Source organism: Sorex araneus, chromosome 6 (assembly GCF_027595985.1).
Source record: "Sorex araneus isolate mSorAra2 chromosome 6, mSorAra2.pri, whole genome shotgun sequence".
Classification (NCBI taxonomy): Eukaryota; Metazoa; Chordata; class Mammalia; order Eulipotyphla; family Soricidae; genus Sorex; species Sorex araneus.
In genome coordinates, this window is record NC_073307.1 from 9,025,380 (window position 1) to 9,045,202 (window position 19,823).

Here is a 19,823-nt window from a genome sequence, read left to right on the forward strand (position 1 = left end):
CTCTGCACTCAGGAATAACTTCTGGCGGTGCTCGGGGGAACATATGGGATGCCGGGAATCGAACCCGGGTAGGCCGCCTGCAAGACAAATGCCCTACCTGCTGTATTATGGCTCCAGCCCCTGTAATCAGCATTTTAAAGAAGCAATTGCATTTAAAATTTTCTTTTTCATACAAAAGATTATTATTATTATTTTGGAGCGATAGCACAGCGGGTAGGGCATTTGCCTTGCACACGGCCGATCCGGGTTATTCCTCCATCCCTCTTTGAGAGCTCAGCAAGCTACCGGGAGTATCCCACCTGCACCGCAGAGCCTGGCAAGCTCCCCGTGGCGTATTCGATATGCCAAAAACAGTAACAACAAGTCTCACAATGGAGACGTTACTGGTGCCCGCTCGAGCAAATCGATGAGCAACGGGACGACAGTGCTACAGTGCTTCTTACCAGTGGCTGTCCCTAAAGGGAAACTCTGGGCTCCATAGCATCACAGGGAAGCTGCAGCTTTGGAGCCCAGCGTCCGGGGGCTAGCCAAGGGGAAATGCTGGGGAAGAAGAGTCTCAGTACAGCTTCGCCCTGTCTGCGGAGCTGTGAACTCTGGCCCGGGACGGCAGAGTTGTGGCCAGCAGGCGCACGACTCACTCGGGGCGGCTGGTCCATCTGTCACCTAGTACTCTGCTCACATGGAGAACGAAAGGAAGAGACATGGATGTGGAAAAAGTTTCAGAACATGACCATTTTTCTAAAAATAAAAGAGAAGTTTCTATTTTTCAATATTTTGAATGGAGACACAAAGGGAGGTCCTGCGTCCAACCCAGAATAGATCCTGAAAAATTCTGACTGCAAACACAGGCGTGGGCCAACTCCTAAGCGCCAGCCCAGACTCCGGCCTCCACACTCCTGGCAGAAAAAAGAAGAGGTGTGTGTGTGTGTGTGTGTGTGTGTGTGTGTGTGTGTGTGTGTGAGCGTGCGCACGTGTGTATTGCATACATGTGTGTACAAATATTTGGATGTATTTCCCTTTACCTACTTTTAGCACTTGGTCCTTGTCCAGAGCGATCATTTCCATTACCTATATTACAATGTCAGTGGGGTGGCCTTTGAGCGGACTGGAGCGATAGCACATCGGGTAGGGCGTTTGCCTTGCACGTGGCCGACCCGGGTTCAATTCCTCCATCCCTCTCGGAGAGCCCAGCAAGCTACCAAGAATATCCCGCCCTCACAGCAGAGCCTGGCAAGCTCCCCATGGAGGATTCGATATGCCAAAAACAGTAATAAGTCTCACAATGGAGACGTTACTGGTGCCCGCTCAAGCAAATCAATGAACAATGGGACTACAGTGCTACAGTGCTACATATTACAAACCATAATGCCTAAAAGGAAAGAGAGAGAGAGAGAGAGAGTGTGAGAGGGAGTGAGGGAGGAGAGAAGTGCCCGCCACAGAGGAAGCCTGGGGTATGTGTGGGGGGGGTGGAAACTGGAGACATTGGTGGTGGGAAATGTGCACTGGTGAAGGGACAGGTGTTGAAGAACTGTATGACAGTGCCAAAATCATGAACAACCTCGTAAATGTGTATCTCATGGTGATTTGATAAAATAAATAAATAAACAGACAAACAAACAAACTCTTGGGTGGTCCATGTGTCTGCACTTGTATTTTCATGTGAGGGAAACAGCGAGGAATGCTGAGCTCCTGCCCTGGCTATTCTCCTGGGTTTCTTTTCCTCAACAACCATTCGGGTCACCCCGGAAGCACTAATTACAGGCGGCACTGGGCACGCAAGGCAGGGGGTGGCACGGGGACTAGTGAGATCCCCAGGGACACCCGGAGCCCACCGGGCCTACACATTCCTCTTTGCCTTCTCCCTCTGGACGGACGAGCGAGAGGCTGAGCCAGATCTCGTTTATCCTCTCCCCCTCGGACCCGGCTGATAAACAGAAAACATTTGTGCTTCTGCACTCCTTCAAATAATCAAGCCTCAGGACGCCGGCAAAGGTGGGGGAGGAGCAAAGGCTGTGACTTGTCGGCGGGCTTTGAAGCGTGAAATGCAATTGCCTGAGAGGTTCCTGTAGTTCCTGATCAGTAGTAACTTTTCCAGCGTGAGCAAACACATTTATTTTCTGCTAACACCAACGACTTCCTAGTGATGGGGACACCTCACTCCCTCCCCCCCACCGCCTCCATAGGAGCCCCTCAAAAGAGTCTGTCCTCCGGAGCTGTGGGGCCAGCTCAGAATCTGCCTCTTTGCCTCTCGTGGCCCCACAGGCCACTCATGCTGTGAGCTTGTGACTTGTCCTCCAGCTACTAAGAGTCACCCAAAAAATGGCACCGTGGAGGCAGCTCGGGGAGGGACCACCTGCCTTGCACGTGTGATGCCCTGACTTGGATCCCCAGCACCGTGACCCCATAGAATACCCCCAAAGCTCTGCTAAGAAAACCACCACTGGGTCATGCTACCCTGCACCTCGAGCCTGCCACTGACCTCCTGTCTCAGCCTGCACCCCGGCACCTGACTCCTCTCCTCTAGCTGGACCGGCCTCTTGCTAGTCCTGCCCTTTCCCGGGACCCGCGCACTTACCACCCCTGCTGCTCGCAGCAATGACCTAGTGACCGATCAGCTCACCCCTGGACGTGCTCTGAGGCTTTCTCTGACCTGGTAATCACATCCTCCTACTCACAGTTTCCTTCCTCTTTGCTTCACAGGGGGCTGGAGCGATAGCACAGCAGGTAGGGCGTTGGCCTTGCATGTGGTGGACCTGGGTTCGATTCCCAGCATCCCACATGGTCCCCCCCAAGCACCACCAGGAGTAATTCCTGAGTGAAGAGCCAGGAGTAACCCCTGTGCATTGCCGGATGTGACCCAAAAAGAGCAAAACAAAAACAAAAACAAACCCTCTTTGCTTCACAGAGAACATCATCCTCTAACGACTAGAGAACTCTCTCCTTTGTGTTTGCTTGCACTAGAATAAATTGTGGGGAGAAGAGGAATTTTTGCAGCTTTTGTCACCTTCTACATTTTCCAGGGCCGAAAACAGTTCGAGAGATGATGCACATGATTGAATTAATAATGACTGAGATAATTTCAGGGAAACAAAGATAAAGAAGAAATCAAATCAAGAGCCATACCTGCATGAGCCATTAACTGCTAGCGGGAAATTTCTTGAAGGTTTAGCTGTGTGTCTAACAATTAAGTCAGTATAGAGTTTTATTTCCCTGTAGATTTTCCAAGATTTAACCTTGGGGCACTCTTTTTTTAAGAAATCATAAAGTTTGTCTCTCTCATGAATATGTGAAGAGGATTTAAGGACATGTGTCTACACCCAAAGGCTCTTATTTTGAATATTCCATATGTTTTTTTTTATATCAGAGCCACATCAGAAAAGAGATCCTAAGAGCTCTAGAGTTGGACTTGAGCCATGAAATTATTCTAGCAAATCTCAGACTATTGATCCAAATGACCCAATTTTCTTTGAAAGACAAACGATGACAATTAATTCCCCAGCAAAATTCAGACTAATTACAACATGTTGGGAAATAGGGACAAGCAGGAACTCATCCTGAAATCGATGCAAATGAGATCAATTTCATAGTTTATTGATTTAATCAAGGTCCCCAAATAGAAGTTATTTCCTTCAAGTTGGCTTTATGCACAAAAGAGCGAGGGGCCCGCAAATGTTTCTACCTCACACCACCTTTAGTTTTGTGATTTAGTTCCCAAATTTCAGTCACTCTTTGTGCCCCTAAGTCAACTTCTTTGTGCAATATAACAACCTCTTCATTATTGTTTTTATGGGGCCACATCAGCACCTTTGCAGAGAATCGGTCTTTCCCAGAGGTAGATCTACCTGACCTGGGTCAAGCTTTTGACGATAAAGAAAGTTGAAAAAATATATATACATACGTCTTAGACAGTATTGAAACGAAGAGCTAGGGGCATGCTACCTGTGTTAACTGAACTAGTAAATGCAGAGAGAAAGCTGGTAATCGGCAGGTGCAGAGTCCATTACTTATTTATTTATTTATTTATTTTGCTTTTTTGGGTCACACACAGCGATGCTCAGGGGTTCATCCTGGCTCTGCACCCAGGAATTACTCCTGGTGGTGCTCGGGGGACCATATGGGATGCCGGGGATTAAACCTGAGTCAGTTGTATGCAAGGCAAATGCCCCACCCGCTGTACTATCGCTCTGGCCCTGCAGAGTCCATGATGAACACAAGTGAACTGCTTCTCCCTGGACTCTTCCACCCGCAGAAGAATCCAAATTCCGAATCTCTGGCCCTTCTAGAACTTTAGAAACAAAAATCTCTGGGGCCCAGAAGAGTGATGCTTTCTATAGAAGAGTAAGTGTATGCGTCTTTCAGTCCTGTACGCCTGGCTGTTAGTGCCTCTGAAGGTTGCTGTGGGGACGGAGGGCTAGGACAGCAAGCACCTGTTTGCAGATGGCTGTGGCAACAGTGACCCGAGCTGGGAGCCCTGGTACCACAGAGGGTCCTTGAGCACTGCGAGGAATCCCTCTGGAGCACAGAGCTGGGAACAGCTTCGGAGCACCCCTGGGTATGACCTAATCTTCCCCAAAGGTGAACCCTGGCCTTACTTAAAGGTTGTGGGATCCTATAATATGTATGAATAAAAAAATACTTAAAATCAAATTTAAATATGTTATAGAAACTAGTGTTACCCTACGACACAAACTTCATTGATTTATGGCTCCTCCTGAACTGAATGAAGCTCTTCATCTTTAACATGACACAATGCAGTTTGTGTAATCATTAAATGTTTTTACAAATTTGAAAAGGTAAACTAATACCGTTATCCTTGTTTATATCTGAAATGAATAAAGGACAACTGTTCAATTTCTCCTATTTATAGAAGACAGTTCAAAAGTGACTTTCTGGATTTTAGACAAACTCTGCTAGGCCTGATGTTACTTTACTTGAATAAGACTTTGATTGCTACTCAATAGAGCAGTCATTCAGCTATATTAAAGCATTCTTGCCAGTCATCCAAGTAATGTAAAAAAAACTCATAGTGTTGGACTATAATTCTATCCTGATGACTGTTATTTCCTTTTTTATTTTTCATTCTTGGGCCACACTTGGCTATGCTCAGGGTTTGCTGGCTCTGAGCTCAGGAATTATGCCTTGCTGAGTGTGGGGGAACCATATGAGGTGCTCAAACCCAAACCAGCTACATGCAACGCAAGCACCCAAACGTTATACTATCTCAGGGCTGGAGCAATAGCACGAGTAGGACATTTGCCTTGCACGCAGCCAACCCGGGTTCAATTCCCAGCATCCCATGTGGTCCCCTGAGCACCGCCAGGAGTAATTCCTGAGTGTACAGCCAGGAATAACCCCTGTGCATTGCCAGGTGTGACCCAAAAAAGCAAAAAAAAAAAATAAAAAATAAAAAAACATCAAAAAAAAAGTTATACTATCTCTTCTCACCATTTCTTACTATGGAATCTTGGCAAAGAAACCTTACTTTTATAATTTTTATATCTTATGTGCAAAATACAAATACTAATTGCCTTTGAATTATATAGCTTAGAATATATATATGTTTTATACACATATACACATATGCACACATATACTCTAAGCTTTAGAATGTATAACCCTGAAAGACAGATATAGCAAATACATATATAAATATATATATTAGAGAATACATACGTGCATATATACACATGTATTCCTTAATACTTATTAAGTGTCAGTCAATGCACATTACGACCCTACTCCCAAAATTCAACTTTTAACTAAACCTTTTAGCAAGAAAAAGATACGATTAAATTAGAATTCATTGCATGGCAAAGAAACTAAAATAGGATCAAAGTGGAAAGGAAAAAAAGCTGATTTCAAGCATTTGAGCTTCTATTTTTAAATTTGCTAAAAATAAATCCCTAGTCCAACTTAAACTTTACATCGATGAATCAGAATCAGTGAGTATTCTTATAAGCATCATGATCTTACACTGTGCAAGAACCTGCCACAACACTGTGTTGTATTCAGTATTATAATGTATCTTTAATACTCAATTCCCCAAATAATTTTTCAATATGAAAAGAAGCTATAAAAATCTGTGTATTCTTCAGATTCAGGATGATAGCCCAACATCATTATTTAAAAATATTTCCTCACTTAGATGTTTTCGCTGAATTTAATGCAGTTATCAAATAAATATAATTGATACCATATTTATGGTACTACTTCAAGTTATTCAATCTAGAGATCATTACCAAATAATCAAGGTGATAGACTCATCTCTGGTGAGGTTTGAATGCTTTATGTGTATAATCTCCTCTGATCCTCAAAGTAAACCTCACAAGGTGGGTTCTCTAATTATCCCAACAATTTTCCACAAGAAAATGGAATTCTGACGTCAGATGGCTGATGTTACAGGGGAAACTGACTCTTTGTCGCTCTGGTATTTATTTGTTTTAGATGAGATTCTGCTGGCAGATGTTTATTCCTAGTTCTGTGTCAGTGGTTTGGAAGGAAGTGGTAAATAATGACAATATATCATAAAATATCTTGAGGATGAAGCAGAGGAATGCAGAGGGCCGTGGGCTCCGGGGAGATGTAAGTTCAGGCTGGCATGGGTGTGAAAAGGAACAGAGCAGGGCTGGAGAGAGTAGGAGACAGTGCAGCGTCCTGAGGCACGTGATGGCTTTTCAGAGTCCACTTGCAAGCAAGCAAGTGTTGCCTGTGCTATCTCTCCATCCCCTCAACTACTTTGAAACACTAGCAGTTTTAAATTTAAAATATCTAAATTAAATTATTTTTAATTTTCCCTAATAAAATTTAAAAGAAACATGTGATGGAGAAGATAAGGATTCTAAGGAAATCCTGCCTGGAAGGAATGGGTGGTGGAGGTGGCGGGTGGGGAAGGAGAGTAAGGCACGAGAACCCGGTGGCATTAGCATTGTCTCTTGGCATTGTTAAGCGAGACGGTTGGGTTGGGAGGAAAATGAGGAGAGGTCATTCCAGAACCTTAATCGAAGGCTACATTTTAAAGATTCTCATGCTTAAGGCATTCTCAGGTATCCAACCCACATCCACAAAGAATTTGGAAAACTCATACATTTTCTAGGTTTACTCTAGTGCTATTTACAAGAGCCAAGATCTGGAAACAACCCATTTACCGAATAGCTGATGAACGGATAAAGAAAATTGGTTATAGCCAAGGTTATAAAATCATTGGGAAAGACGAGTAAGGAGAGGCTGCTAAAATATCAGAATTGAGAGGAATAGAGACGTTACTGGTGCCCTCTTGAGTAAATAATTGAACAACAGGATGTCAGTAATACAGTGATAGAATGAAGAGTGTGAGAATTGGTCTTCAGTAGGAAGCTTGTCACTGGGGACTTAGAGAAGGGGTCACTATGACAATGGTAGAGGGAAGTGGATGGGGCTCTGAAACCAGATAAAGGGACAGGCATGACACCCTATCAGTAAAAAGTACTGTAAACCAAAGTGCCCAAAAGGAAAAGAGGAAAAATAGAAGGAAGTGGACACCCATGAACGGCTTGGTGTAGGAACATTATATGCCTGAAATCATGAATAACTCTGTAACTGTGCAATCTGCAGTGGTTCAATAAAAACTAAAATTAAAAAGAAAAGATGGCATGGGATGCTACTCAGCTATAAGAAAAGATAGCACTGTAGCACTGTCATCCGATTGTTCATCGATTTGCTTGAGCGGGCACCAGTAACGTCTCCATTGTGAGATTTGTTACTGTGTTTGGCATATCGAATACACCACGGGTAGCTTGCCAGGCTCTGCCATGTAGGCGGGATACTTTCGGTAGCTTGCTGGGCTCTCTGAGAGGGATGGAGGAATCAAACCTGGGTCGGCCACGTGCAAGGCAAACGCTCTACCCGCTATGCTATGGCTCCAGCCCAAGAAAAGATAAAATCTCTCTTTTTTTATGATGGAGAGTTATGCTAGGGTGTATAAATCATGAGAAAAACAAGTGTCTGATGGCCTCATCCATGTCTTATATGAAGACACAAGGCCAAGCAACAGGCAAAGCCCAGTGCAAACAACCCCATAGACTCTGAAAACAGAACTGAGGTGAACAGAACCGAGGGCAGAGATGATGGGGGTGGCGGAGAAGTGACCTAGGGACAGTGGTGGAGAGACTCGGACCCTTGGCTGGTGGGGGTGGCGCATGACATCATGCATCTAAGACATGGATGTCGGCACTACCATCCTACGTGTCATTTCCTTCACGGCCATTCAAAATTTTCCTTCAGATCAAGAACTGGGCTCTAGCGGCCAGGTAATGGAATTCTGAGAAACATTTATGAGGAGGAGGGTCACGATTTTGACCAGAATCCAGAATTCTCACTCTGGTGTGAGAGTGGACTGTGGAACCAGAGTTATTTAGTTGGATGTTGAAATTGGGGTCACGGAACATCGTGGAGGCTCGATATTGTCTTAAGCCCGAATAATTCATTGAGACACTGAGCTGTCGTCTGTGCGGTGGGAACTGGTATTCCAAGTTTATAAAGGGATATTAATAATGCACAATCCATTGTAGAATCAGGCGTCAGGAGATAGCAGAAAGGTTGGTGGGACTCTGGGTGGATATCTGACCTGTTCACATTCCAGCACCTGGAACAGGGTCACCTCAGTCGTGGGCACTGAGCCATTTGGCTGGTTTGACCAAATACCACTGGGGAGAGTCCTTGAGGTCCCCGAGCACTGCTTAGGAGCACCCACTACCCCCATGTGTAAAAATGCTCACTGCTTAACACAATCTGGCGTCTTCCCTGGCCGTTCCCCCACCCTCTTCAATTTTCATTTATGGCTGTGCTCTTTCTGTCACCATTTCAGTACACCGTGCCTCCGCTTGTCACAGGCTTAGCAGGGTTTCCTGATTCTGCCAAACATGAAAGGCAACAGCTGGACACACATAATCTCCAAGTAAAGAAACTCAGAGGGGAAAAAAATCCTAATCGCCTTCCTCGACTGCTCAGAACAACCAAAATCATGTGAAGAATCTTGGCAGAGAAAATACATTTAAAATATATAGTTGATGAAATTACTTAGATGCCTATTTAATATGTTAAAAACATGAAAAACATAGGTGCCTGTGGAGCTTAATTCTAATTTTCTCCACTGATAAATTAAAATGGATAAGATCTATGACTATATTTGTAGAGCACTTAAGAAATAAAAACACAAACAGTTGGCTCCTTTAGTTTGTTGGTGGAGCAGGGGTGGAACCCAGGGTCTCACACATGTAAGTCAGGTGCTCTAATGTTGAGCCACCTCTACATCCCGAGATCATGAATAGTTCATTCTTCCCAAATTTATTTATGACTGAAGTTCATGAGACTGTTACTCTAAATTCAAAAGCATTTTTTTATTTAAAAGCTGCACAGTACTTGAAATGTCTGCTAAATATTTTCACGTTATTTAATTGATTGGTAGAATAACCTTTACATTGTGAACATAAATAATATTGTTATTCCAGTTCCACAGAGGAAAACGTGGAATCTCAGAAAGATGAAATGACTTATAAAAGGTCACAGGAATTTGTTGCATCGGCACCGTAATTTAGGTTTCTTCTCCGTAAGTCCCAGGCTGTTTCTACACTAGCCCACGGCTTGCCAGAGAGAAATGAATTATAATTCCATCCATTCATTCATTCTTCACAGATATACTTAGCACCTATATGGACAACCTGCTGGGCTGGGTGATGCGAGATTTATGGAGGTAATAAATCAGAGTCTCGGTGTTCAGAAGGCCAGCAAGCAAGGAAAGAGGTTTTAGCACAACTGTGAACGTAGTGGAAAATCATGTGTAATAAGACAGTAATAGATTGAATTATGAAAGGTCAGTGGGCTACATTATTCTGGCTGAGGAACCATGGAAAGAAGTATAAGGGAAGACGGTATTTTAGTTGAATTTTTATGAGTTTTTAACATTTGGACAGAGAGAGAGAGAGACAGCCTAGGGCTGGAGAAATGGTGCAGAGTTAGGTGCTCGCCCTGCATGTGACTGCCCAGGCTTGGAGCCTCAGCTGCACAGAGCCAGGGGGAAGCCCTGAGAACTACTGTGTTGTATAAAAATGAAAGAGAGAGTGAGAGAGTGAGAGAGGAGAGAAGAGAAAAGAGAGAGTGAAGAGATGGGAGAGAGGGAGAAAAGAGAGAGAAGAGAGAGGAGAGAGAAGAGGAAGAAGAGAGAAGAGAAAAATAGAAAAGAGAGATGAGAAAAGAGAGAGAAGAGAGAGAAAGAAGAGAGGAGGTAGAGAGAGGGATATGTAAAGGGGGAGATCGAGAAAAAAGAGAAGAGAAATAAGACAGAAGAGAGTGAGAGAAGAGAGGAGAGAAAGGGAGAAAAAAGAGAGAAGAGAGAAAAGAGAATGAGAGAAGAGAGGAGAGAGAGAGGGAGAGAGAGAATAGAGAGAAGAGGAGAAAAGAGAGAGGAAAGAGGAGAGAGAGAGAGGGAGAGAGAGAGAGAGGAGAGTGAATTCCTAGGAGTACAGATGTTATGTGCAAAGAAAGTCGAATTCAGTCCAGAATGTGTGGACAAATGATCCATCGCTTTTTCTCCAGAAGACAGTGAGAAGTCAGAGAAAGGAAGATGAGGCTAAACACTTTTTTGGAAGACTATACTCAGTTGCTCAACTTTTTCATAATCAGGTCGAATGGAGATGATGAAAACAGCAAAGGTTTTGTCGCTCAAATACAGGTTCTGTTGCTTCGAAGCTGTGTGTCTGTGACCAAAACTTTGAAACTTTCACACATCTCAGAAAAGGAGGCTGTTTGTAAAATATTTCATAATATTTTTCAAAATAATAAAAATATTTTACCTTCAGGGTGGATGGAAAGATCAAATGACAAGATGTTTGAAAAAACAAGGCAAGTCTTAGTAAAAATTAATTTCTTTTCCTGCTCTGGGGTAGCAGGGCGAGTGTTTACCGAGGGTGGTGATGTAATGAGGGTTCTGTTTGAGAACGGCCAAGGAGCCTGATGAATTAGAGAGAGGAGGGAAAAGGTTTGGCAAGAGAGCACAAAGGGAAATGAATGTCTCAACAAGGTAAGGAGACTGGCACTCTTTAGTATCTAAAATAATGAAAGAACACTCAAAGCTTAGCAAAGTGAAAATGCAGGGTGGAGGGGGTGATAGTATGCAAAGTGGTCCTGGATACTGCAACCGGGAAAATAATAAAGGAAATGAAGCAAACTTTGGGATCAAAGATGCTTCCCTGCTGAGTTCCTATTAGAAGCAGGAGATCTGGGTCATTGGATTCTCCCTTTTTCGATCTTTGGGAGACGTGGCATGGATGAAACAAAACATCATCAACGTTATCAGTGCTCTACACCTGCCCTGACCCCTGCCATTCAGAAGAGGTGCTCCCGGGAGGACTGCCTAAAGAGGGACTCACTTTACACAGTGACTTGTTAAAAAAAGACACACATGAATAACATTTCTTTTAATTGGGAAATTGGCTTATCACGGGCATGTCTACAGCTTAGTCAATTGATTCCGCTCTCAGAGGATCCATCTCGGTGGTCAACTAGAAAAAGGCATCTACTGGCCAAATAATTTTTTCCTCGGGGCCAATTCTTTTTGACTACTTGAGGTCTTTCAGGAAACTTTACCTTTCCTACTCATTTTCCCAAGTCAAAGCAAAGCTTGGGGGTGTAATTAGGGGTGAAAAAACAACCCTACTTATTTGTCTTCTCAACCTGGGATTATAAACACTGAAATTTGTGTTTATAATGTATAAGAATTAGACATTGTAAGGATGCACTTAAGTGAACACATAGTAGCTGACATTTATTGAGCCCTCTCCCAGTGCAGAACACTCCTTACCCCTCGGACCCCAGATAAGAGAAATGCACAGAGGGGCAATGTGTCTACATGTCCACATGCCTCTGAAACGGAGTCACCAACCCCCTTCCTGCCGCTCCCCGGAATCCTTTGCCTGGGTATGTGGCTGAAAGAATTCAGCTACTGTTCAGTTCTCACTTCCATTGTTGTTGAGAGATTCTTGGGCAGACCCACCGAAGATACAGATCTTTTCCCTTGAATGGAAGCTCGTCCTCCAAAAACATCCTTTGGTTCTTGGTCCCCTGGGAGGGATTTTTCTCATCGCAACCCAATGAAACACAGGTATGCCAGGAAACACAGTATACACAGGTACATTTTTTTGGGGGGGTAGCACTAGGGGATGTACTCACTGAGAATTTCATCTCTAAGAGGAACCCTGTGTAAACTCCTGGGGAATATGCTGTGCAGTCCCCCCCACCAGAAGGCAGCCAGAGACCCACTGTCCTTGCACCCGGGTCCCCAGAACAGGCTCCTGACTGTGCAGAACAACCTAGTGGAGCTGCAGGGGTGAGGGATGAGGGGCAAAGGCCAGACTCACCTTGTCTCCAGAGAGAGACTGTAATCGGGGAAGGATCTCGGGTACTTTGCTGATGGGAGAGGTGCAGTGACTCTACATCTAAACCATAATTGTTAGCACTGCTGCAAACAAGATATCTAAACTACAATAAATTTTTTTCAAGTTACTGAGAATATAAAAAAAAAAATCCTGCCTAAGATGAAAGCAAACTATCAAGTCCTGGCTGGAAAGTCAATGAATTGACTTCTTGATTAGAAAGAAAAGAAAAGAAAAGAAAAGAAAAGAAAAGAAAAGAAAAGAAAAGAAAAGAGAAGAGAAGAGAAGAGAAGAAAAGAAAAGAAAAGAAAAGAAAAGAAAAGAAAAGAAAAGAAAAGAAAAGAAAAGAAAAGAAAAGAAAAGAAAAGCTACCTTTACCTATGTCTGCCGTACTGGACGAGAATTTTCTGAATGGCTATTTGCTTACCTAATTTCAAGGTAAAAAACCGGAGATGGAAAGATAGCAGGGGACTAGAAGGTGCTTGCCTTGCACCCCACCGGCCCCGGTTTCAATTTTCTACCACTGTATGTGGTACCCCGAGCATCACCAGAGATCACTCCTGAAAGTGCTCAGGGGACCATACGTGGTGCTGAGCTGGCTGTGCACAAGGCAAGCACCCTGCCAGTTGCGCTACTTCCAGATTTTTTTTTAAAGAGCACGGCTCTCTTAAGCCCCCAAAGCAGCAGCTACAGTCCCTACCTTGCCAGTAGGTTTTACCTGGTTCCAAACACTGCCGAGAATCCCTCCGTGGGCGATGCTGCCAGCACCTGCCGCCTTGCGTCTACACTGCTGCTCTCCGGGCTCTCTGGCCCACGAGGGGAGGCCTGCAGCACCCTGTGCTCCTGATGCCTCCATGCCTTCCTCCTCATGTCGGAGATGCTTCCCCCATCTCACTCGAGCACCCAGTCCCATGCCCCGAACTGTATGACTCATGTAGTTCTGATCTGAGGACACATCTCTCCAAAGACAATCATCTACCTCCTCAGCCTTTCCAAATGTGGGTTCCGATCTTTAGTTCACTCAACTCTGACCCTGACGCTTCTGTTACCTTGTTTGGGGGCCTCTCCCGGCTGTGTTCAGGAGTCCCTCCTGGCAGAAGTCGGAGGACCATAGCTGGTGTTGGGCATCTCATCTGGAATGGCTACATGCAAGGCAAGTATCTTAACATCTGTGCTATCTCTCTGGCTCCCCGCACCAACTCTGACACATTTTTTTTCTCTTTGGGTCACACTTGGTGATGCTCAGAGGTCACTCCTGGCTCTGCACTCAGGAATTACTCTTGGTGGTGCTTGGGGGGCCATATGGGATGCTGGGGATCAAACCCAGGCAGGCTGCGTGCAAGGCAAACATCCTACACGCTGTCTTATCACTCTGGCCCCCGACTTGACACATTTTAAAAAGGATATAAACCTTTAGATTCTCCCATTTTCCCCTGATAAATCTAGAAACAATGATGCCATGAAAGGAACTTGTAAAAGTCTCAGGTCTAGTTTCTACTTTTATGGTAATTCTTCTGCATTCAAGCATCAGAATGTGGAAGGAAACAAACACAGATGAAGGGGCTCTCTGTTTGAAGTTTCTGGCCTGGATCTCAGGGGGGCCTCTCATGTTGCCCAGCATTTGTGCAGTATTTCCCTCTTTACTTTCTCATTCTCCAAGATGAATATTTTCTGTCTCGATTTTCAAATGCCTTCATCCGTCCTCCTGAGCTGATGGCTTCATTTGTTCCTGCACTGGGCAGGATAAGGGGCCAGGAAGAGAGAGAGCAGGAGTGATAGATTATTTCATGGTTCCCTGGGTACTGCCCAGAGTGCCCACTCAGGCTTGCTTGCTAAAAAATAGGCCCTTGTTAGTAAACGTCTAACTTATTTATACCTGTTAATACTGCATGTGGTAGAGCTGTACCAGGTATAGACAAGGAAGGAAAGAAGACAAGAAGGAAGGAAGGAAGGAAGGAAGGAAGGAAGGAAGGAAGGAAGGAAGGAAGGAAGGAAGGAAGGAAGGAAGGAAGGAAGGAAGGAAGGAAGGAAGGAAGGAAGGAAGGAAGGAGGGGGTTGGGAAGGAAGGAGGAAGGAAGGGAAGGGAGAGGGGGGACGGGTGTTTTATGACAAAGCAGGCTACAGAGTCCAAGAAGACATCACTAACTTAAATACCTGACAAAGAAAATAAATCTGTAAATAGCTACCACTAGACAACCACAGGAAGAAGCAATCACCTAGCAGAAAAACAGGCAATAATCATGTGTTTCCTTAAAGGGAATATCCAAATATTCATTACAATATGCAAAGATTCTCAATATCATTAACCATCAGGGAAATAGTTCCCTAAACTTCCAAGATTACCAGAATGACTGAAGTTAAAAAGGCAAATCCAAATGATGGAAAAGATGAAAGAATACAAAACTCTTTATACATTGCTCATGTAAACTTCTAGCGCCTTGTTGGGAAATTGTTGGCGGTACCTACACAATCTGAATCTATGCATCCCTGTAATTGAGTAATTCTGCATCTTCACAGATGATCAAGGGAAACGTATGCATCTGTTTACCAAGGAACATGTACAGATATGTTTATGGTAGCACTGTTAGTAAAGGCTCAATAGTGCAAATAACTAAACATCTATCAAAGCCAGAATGAATGAATAAATTGTAATATAATTTTACCAAAAAACCACTACTAGGTAATAAAAATGAATGGATATCATTTATGTACAGGAAACAATATTAATAATAATTTCAAAAGTATGAGTTTAAGAAAAAGAAGTCAGACATGAAAGAATACTTTCTCTATAATTCCATTTAAGTACAAGTCAAAAGTAGGCCACATTAATCTGAGCAGTAAAAAGTTGGGAAATTTAAATCAAATGAATTGATCTAAATACTGTTACAAGTAACCATTACTTGAGTTACTTTTGCAATTGTTAAAAATGCTAAGTAGTCTTTATGAATAACAGTAAAAACAAAATTATTGCCAAAGATATCAATTCAACTCCGATAGCCAAAATCTTTCTTATTTCAAAAGTCTGCATAAAACACATCATCTATATGTTGCAAAAATATTTGAATCTTTCTGAAGCTTTTGCTGCATTATTTTCCTAAATAAATGCTATCATTTCTATAATGTATCTGAAAAATTTTGGGCAAAAAAATTTCAGTTGACCTTATTTTGTGATTGCAGAGGTAATGTTGTTACGATAGTGTTAATGTATATGGCTTTGGTAAGCAGCGTTACGCACCTCCACTGCCAAAGTACCCGAGACCAAAGTTCCACTGTCCCTACATGGCTGTTAGTCTTTTTGCACCAGGCTAAGTGCTGTTTCTCAAAGTCCTACGTACAGAGCTCTTGTGCAACTACTTTCTCTTAAAATCTGTGGCCACACTTATGTGAAATGAAGATAACAGCAATCTCACAAAGTTTTAAAGATTAAATGATGCAAGAGTACGCCATACCCCTGGACCATAACTGTTTGGGAAATGCTAGGATTTATTACCAACATTCTCAATTAATATTAATAAAATTATCCGAATAACCACACAAACTTTTGCAGTTATTTCTCAGCTCAACTTCAGACCTACTGAAGTTGAATCGTGTCTAGACCTTTAAATGTGAATTCTAGTGAGTAGAATATTTTTGTGCGTCTCAACAGGATAACCCATGACCCAGAGATCAAGGTTTATTTCATATTAAGACCACACAGATCTGATTTTAGGAGCTAAACTCAAGGAATTTTCTTTTAAATACCAGAGGCTCCAGAAGGCATGAATACACATATGGTCAATGGGAAAATAAAACATGTTCTCTGGAATTTATTAATCAATATCAATTCATTAGTATTAGACCCAGACGAGGTGTCAATAGCTACTTTTTTCCTAGGTCTGTATTTATTTAAAGGTTACTTCCAGTGATTTGATTTACAGGAGTGAAAATGTCACCTATTTAATTCAATTCAACATTTAAATCAAACCAGAGCAACCATTTGAACTTTTCTCTGTTAAACATTTGTAGAACTTGTTACACTGAGCAGACTTTCAGTGACTAAATCTCACTGGATATTTGATTTCATTGAAAGAACACAGTCAACCTTTGACAAAAGTGATACATTGGGAAGGAAAAAATATTTCCTGATTAGTTTCTGTTTTATATGATTAAAAAAATACCATAATGATGAAAAGATGAGATGAAGATTTTTTTTTCTTTTTGGGTCATACCCTGTGATGTACAGGGGTCACTCCTGGCTCTACACTCAGGAATTACCCCTGGCAGTGCTCAGGGGACCATACGGATGCTGGGAATTGAACCCGGGTCGGCCACTAGCAAGGCAAAAGCCCTACCCGCTGTGCTATCGCTCCAGCCCCAAGATCAAGATCTTTGACCAGTGCCAGATAATGCTTTGGAGCCGTGTCCTTGTTGGGTGTAAATCCTTAAACTTGTATTCTATTCTCAAAGATAAATTCATTTGATCTTTCCATTACTGTTGGCTATCTGAATAAACCTAAATTATATAAACTAGTTGATGACTGAAGAGCTTTACTTAGTGAGCTTTTATGACACATTAATTTCTTAAGTCAAAGAGAAAAGTGGTTAGATTTGACAGGAAGAACTTGACCTCTAGGCGACCAGATGAACTTGTTAATTTCCTCCCAACAATCTGTCCCGCTATTAATATCAAATGTCCTTGACACTCTGGCATCACCATCAACCTCCAGAGTGACTCTGAAGGACAGTGAGACTTCTTTCTCTCATACTCTCAAAAGAGGAAGGAGGTTTTTAATTTTTTTTTCTGGCACTGATGCATGCTTGAGTCTGACAGTTTGCTAAGCAGTGGAAATCATGCTGTAAGCAAACGTCTCTGCAAGACAGAGATTCCTACAAAATAGTCTTTATTTTTCCAATGAATACTGGCTACTCATAGAGGGTCCAATTCCAAGAACAACTCTAAATGAGGCACAGGTTCTCCGAAACTGAATCACAAAACACCTACACAAAATTCTCTAGGCTTCTTTTTCACCTCTGGCCGCTGGACACCCCAGTTTATTTCCATCCCATAGATAGTGTGGACATCCAAATCAGCTAGAGTGACCCATACTCTTAAGGTATAGGGGGGAAGATGAAAATCCGTGAGCATCACCAGGAAGATTTAGCTGCTTAGCACAGTAATGCCGAGATCAGAAACACTTTTGCGCTCCAAATCCTCCGAGTTTTCTCAAAGTTACTCAGAAAGTTCTCAGACCTATGAAGAGTGGCAGAGGACCCGAGATAAACTTTGGAGTGTTTAGCATTGAATCCCTCCCCTGCCGTTGGAGAAGCTGGTGATTCTCTAGTGATTCCACAAGAGAAAATGACCCTCTAGAGAGCCAGACTCAGAAGACCAGGGGTCAGGTCTGACGTTATCGTTATCTTATACCCACCATTGCCTCGGTTCTTAAGTCTCTCTGTGATGTCCCAAGGCTGTGATAAACAGATTCTACATTTGAGAATAAGAGTCACAAGAAATGTTGGTGGTTTTTTTTTTTTTATCTTTTATCAGTGAGGGTGCCTGTGAATTTAATTATGACACCTTAAGCAAAGTCTGAGTACCCGCGGAAACCCTAACAGATCTGGTAAGAGTGACCTTCTGGGAGCCTGGGCTTGGCAGGTGAGGCTCAGCTCTGATCCGTAAAACAAACAAACAAACAAACAAACAAGCAAACAAGACCCACGAAACAAAAAAGACCCTCCAAAGTTTAAAAACTTCACAGTAGGCTACCAGCGTAAGCAAAAGTGACCAGATTTGGCAGACCATTAAGAAGACAACTCTCATTTAAAACTTTCACTCAACACCATGGTCCAATCCACCCCATCCATTTATCTACCCACCCACCCACCCATCCATCCACCCATCCATCCATCCATCCATCCACCCATCCATCCATCCATCCATCCATCCATCCATCCATCCATCCATCCATCCATCCATCCATCCACCCACCCACCCACCCATCCATTCACTCAGCCATCTGCTCATTCATTCATTCATTCATTCATTCATTCATTCATCCATCCATCCATCCATTCATTCAGTTGCCCCATAATCTCTATTCTCTTAAAATTAAGAACTCGTGTTAATCATTAACGCTTAAGATTCCTTCCAGGAGTAAAGAGAGGAAACAGTTAGGACTTACTTTCCAGTAATAAACTGGCTCCTGGACGGCGTGCAAATAGGCTGGACATAGTAGTTCTCCAGCTTGACCCCTTCGGCCGCCAGCCTGTCGAGAGTGGGCGTCTTGATCTCGGACCCGTGGTAGCCCACGTCTCGGAATCCCTGATCGTCAGCCAGGATGAAAATGAGATGGGGCTGGGAGGTGGCCCCGGGCGTGGGCGCCGGCGCCTCCGCAGCCTGTGCTCCCACGGCGCCCTCGGGCTCCTCCCCGGGGCGCTGGCCCCAGGACAAGTAGCCGTAGGTGAGGAGGCTGAGCACCCAGAAGCCGGCCAGCGCCCCCATGGCTAGCAACTTCCCGGGCCAGAGCCGGGCGGGCGGGGGCGGAGGAGGCGGCGCGCCGCCCCGGGGGGCCATGCACCCCTCTTCCCGGACGGGCGCCCCAGGGCCCGGCGCGCACCCCGCCCTGCAGGCGCGCACATGCACGCGGGAAGGGGCGACCCCGCGGGCCCGGGCGGCTGCGGCCCCGCTTGTCCCGGGGGCGTCCAACCCACTCGGCTCTTCCAGAAGCGACGGGCGGTCTCGGGACACGGCTGGGTGTCTGGGAACCCCCGGAGGCCGCGGCCACTCTCCGTCCAATGTCACTTTTTTTTTTTCTCTTCGGAGATCCCCAGGGTTGGTCCAACCCCCCCTCAGTTAACGCCTCCGCCCCCAAAGTTCTGCAAGACTGGTGGGGGTGGGACCAAGAGAGTCACCTGGGGCGGGAAGCCCGCAGCGCCCTCGGGGTTGGGGGGGCGCACAGGGGCCAGCGGGGCCGCGGGGAGCTGTCGGGGCTGGGGACCAGACACAACCCCCCCCCCCAATCCGCAGTCCTTGCTTCACGTCTCTGGGCGCTCTTATTTCTCCCGGGCGCACTCACCAGGCGGTTAAGCAAGAAGAGGAGGAGGAAGAGGGGGAGGAGGAGGAGGAGGAGGAGAAGGGGGGACGGGAGAAGGAGGAGGGAGAAGGGGGAGGAGGAGGGGGGAGGAGGGGAGGAGAGGAGGAGGAGGGAGCTTCTGGCCCCCTCCCGGCGTCCAGCTGCGGGCGGCCGGCGCGGTCCCTGCCCCCTGCCCGGCGGCTGGTCCCCAGGGGTCCGTGCGGTGCGGGGTGGGGGTCCGGGGTGCGCGGTGCACGGTGCGCCCCGGCTTCGCGCACTTGCGAAGTTTCCGCGCGCGGCGTCCCGGCCGCCCCCTCCTCTGCCCTGGGCGCCGACTCACTGAGCGGGACTTTCTGCCCGAGCTCCC

At 44.9% G+C, this 19,823-nt stretch overlaps 1 protein-coding gene across 1 annotated transcript in view; it reads right to left on the reverse strand.

Moving 5' to 3' along the window:
• The window catches only part of ARSJ (arylsulfatase family member J), a 76,566-nt gene extending 57,503 nt beyond the window's left edge, over nt 1-19,063 (reverse strand). The window contains exon 1 of the mRNA XM_004612768.2: nt 18,566-19,063. Within this exon, the coding sequence (XP_004612825.1) occupies nt 18,566-18,957 (392 nt within the window). The 5' untranslated portion in view covers nt 18,958-19,063. The remainder of the gene's footprint in view (nt 1-18,565) is intronic.
• Nucleotides 19,064-19,823: the final 760 nt, after the last annotated feature.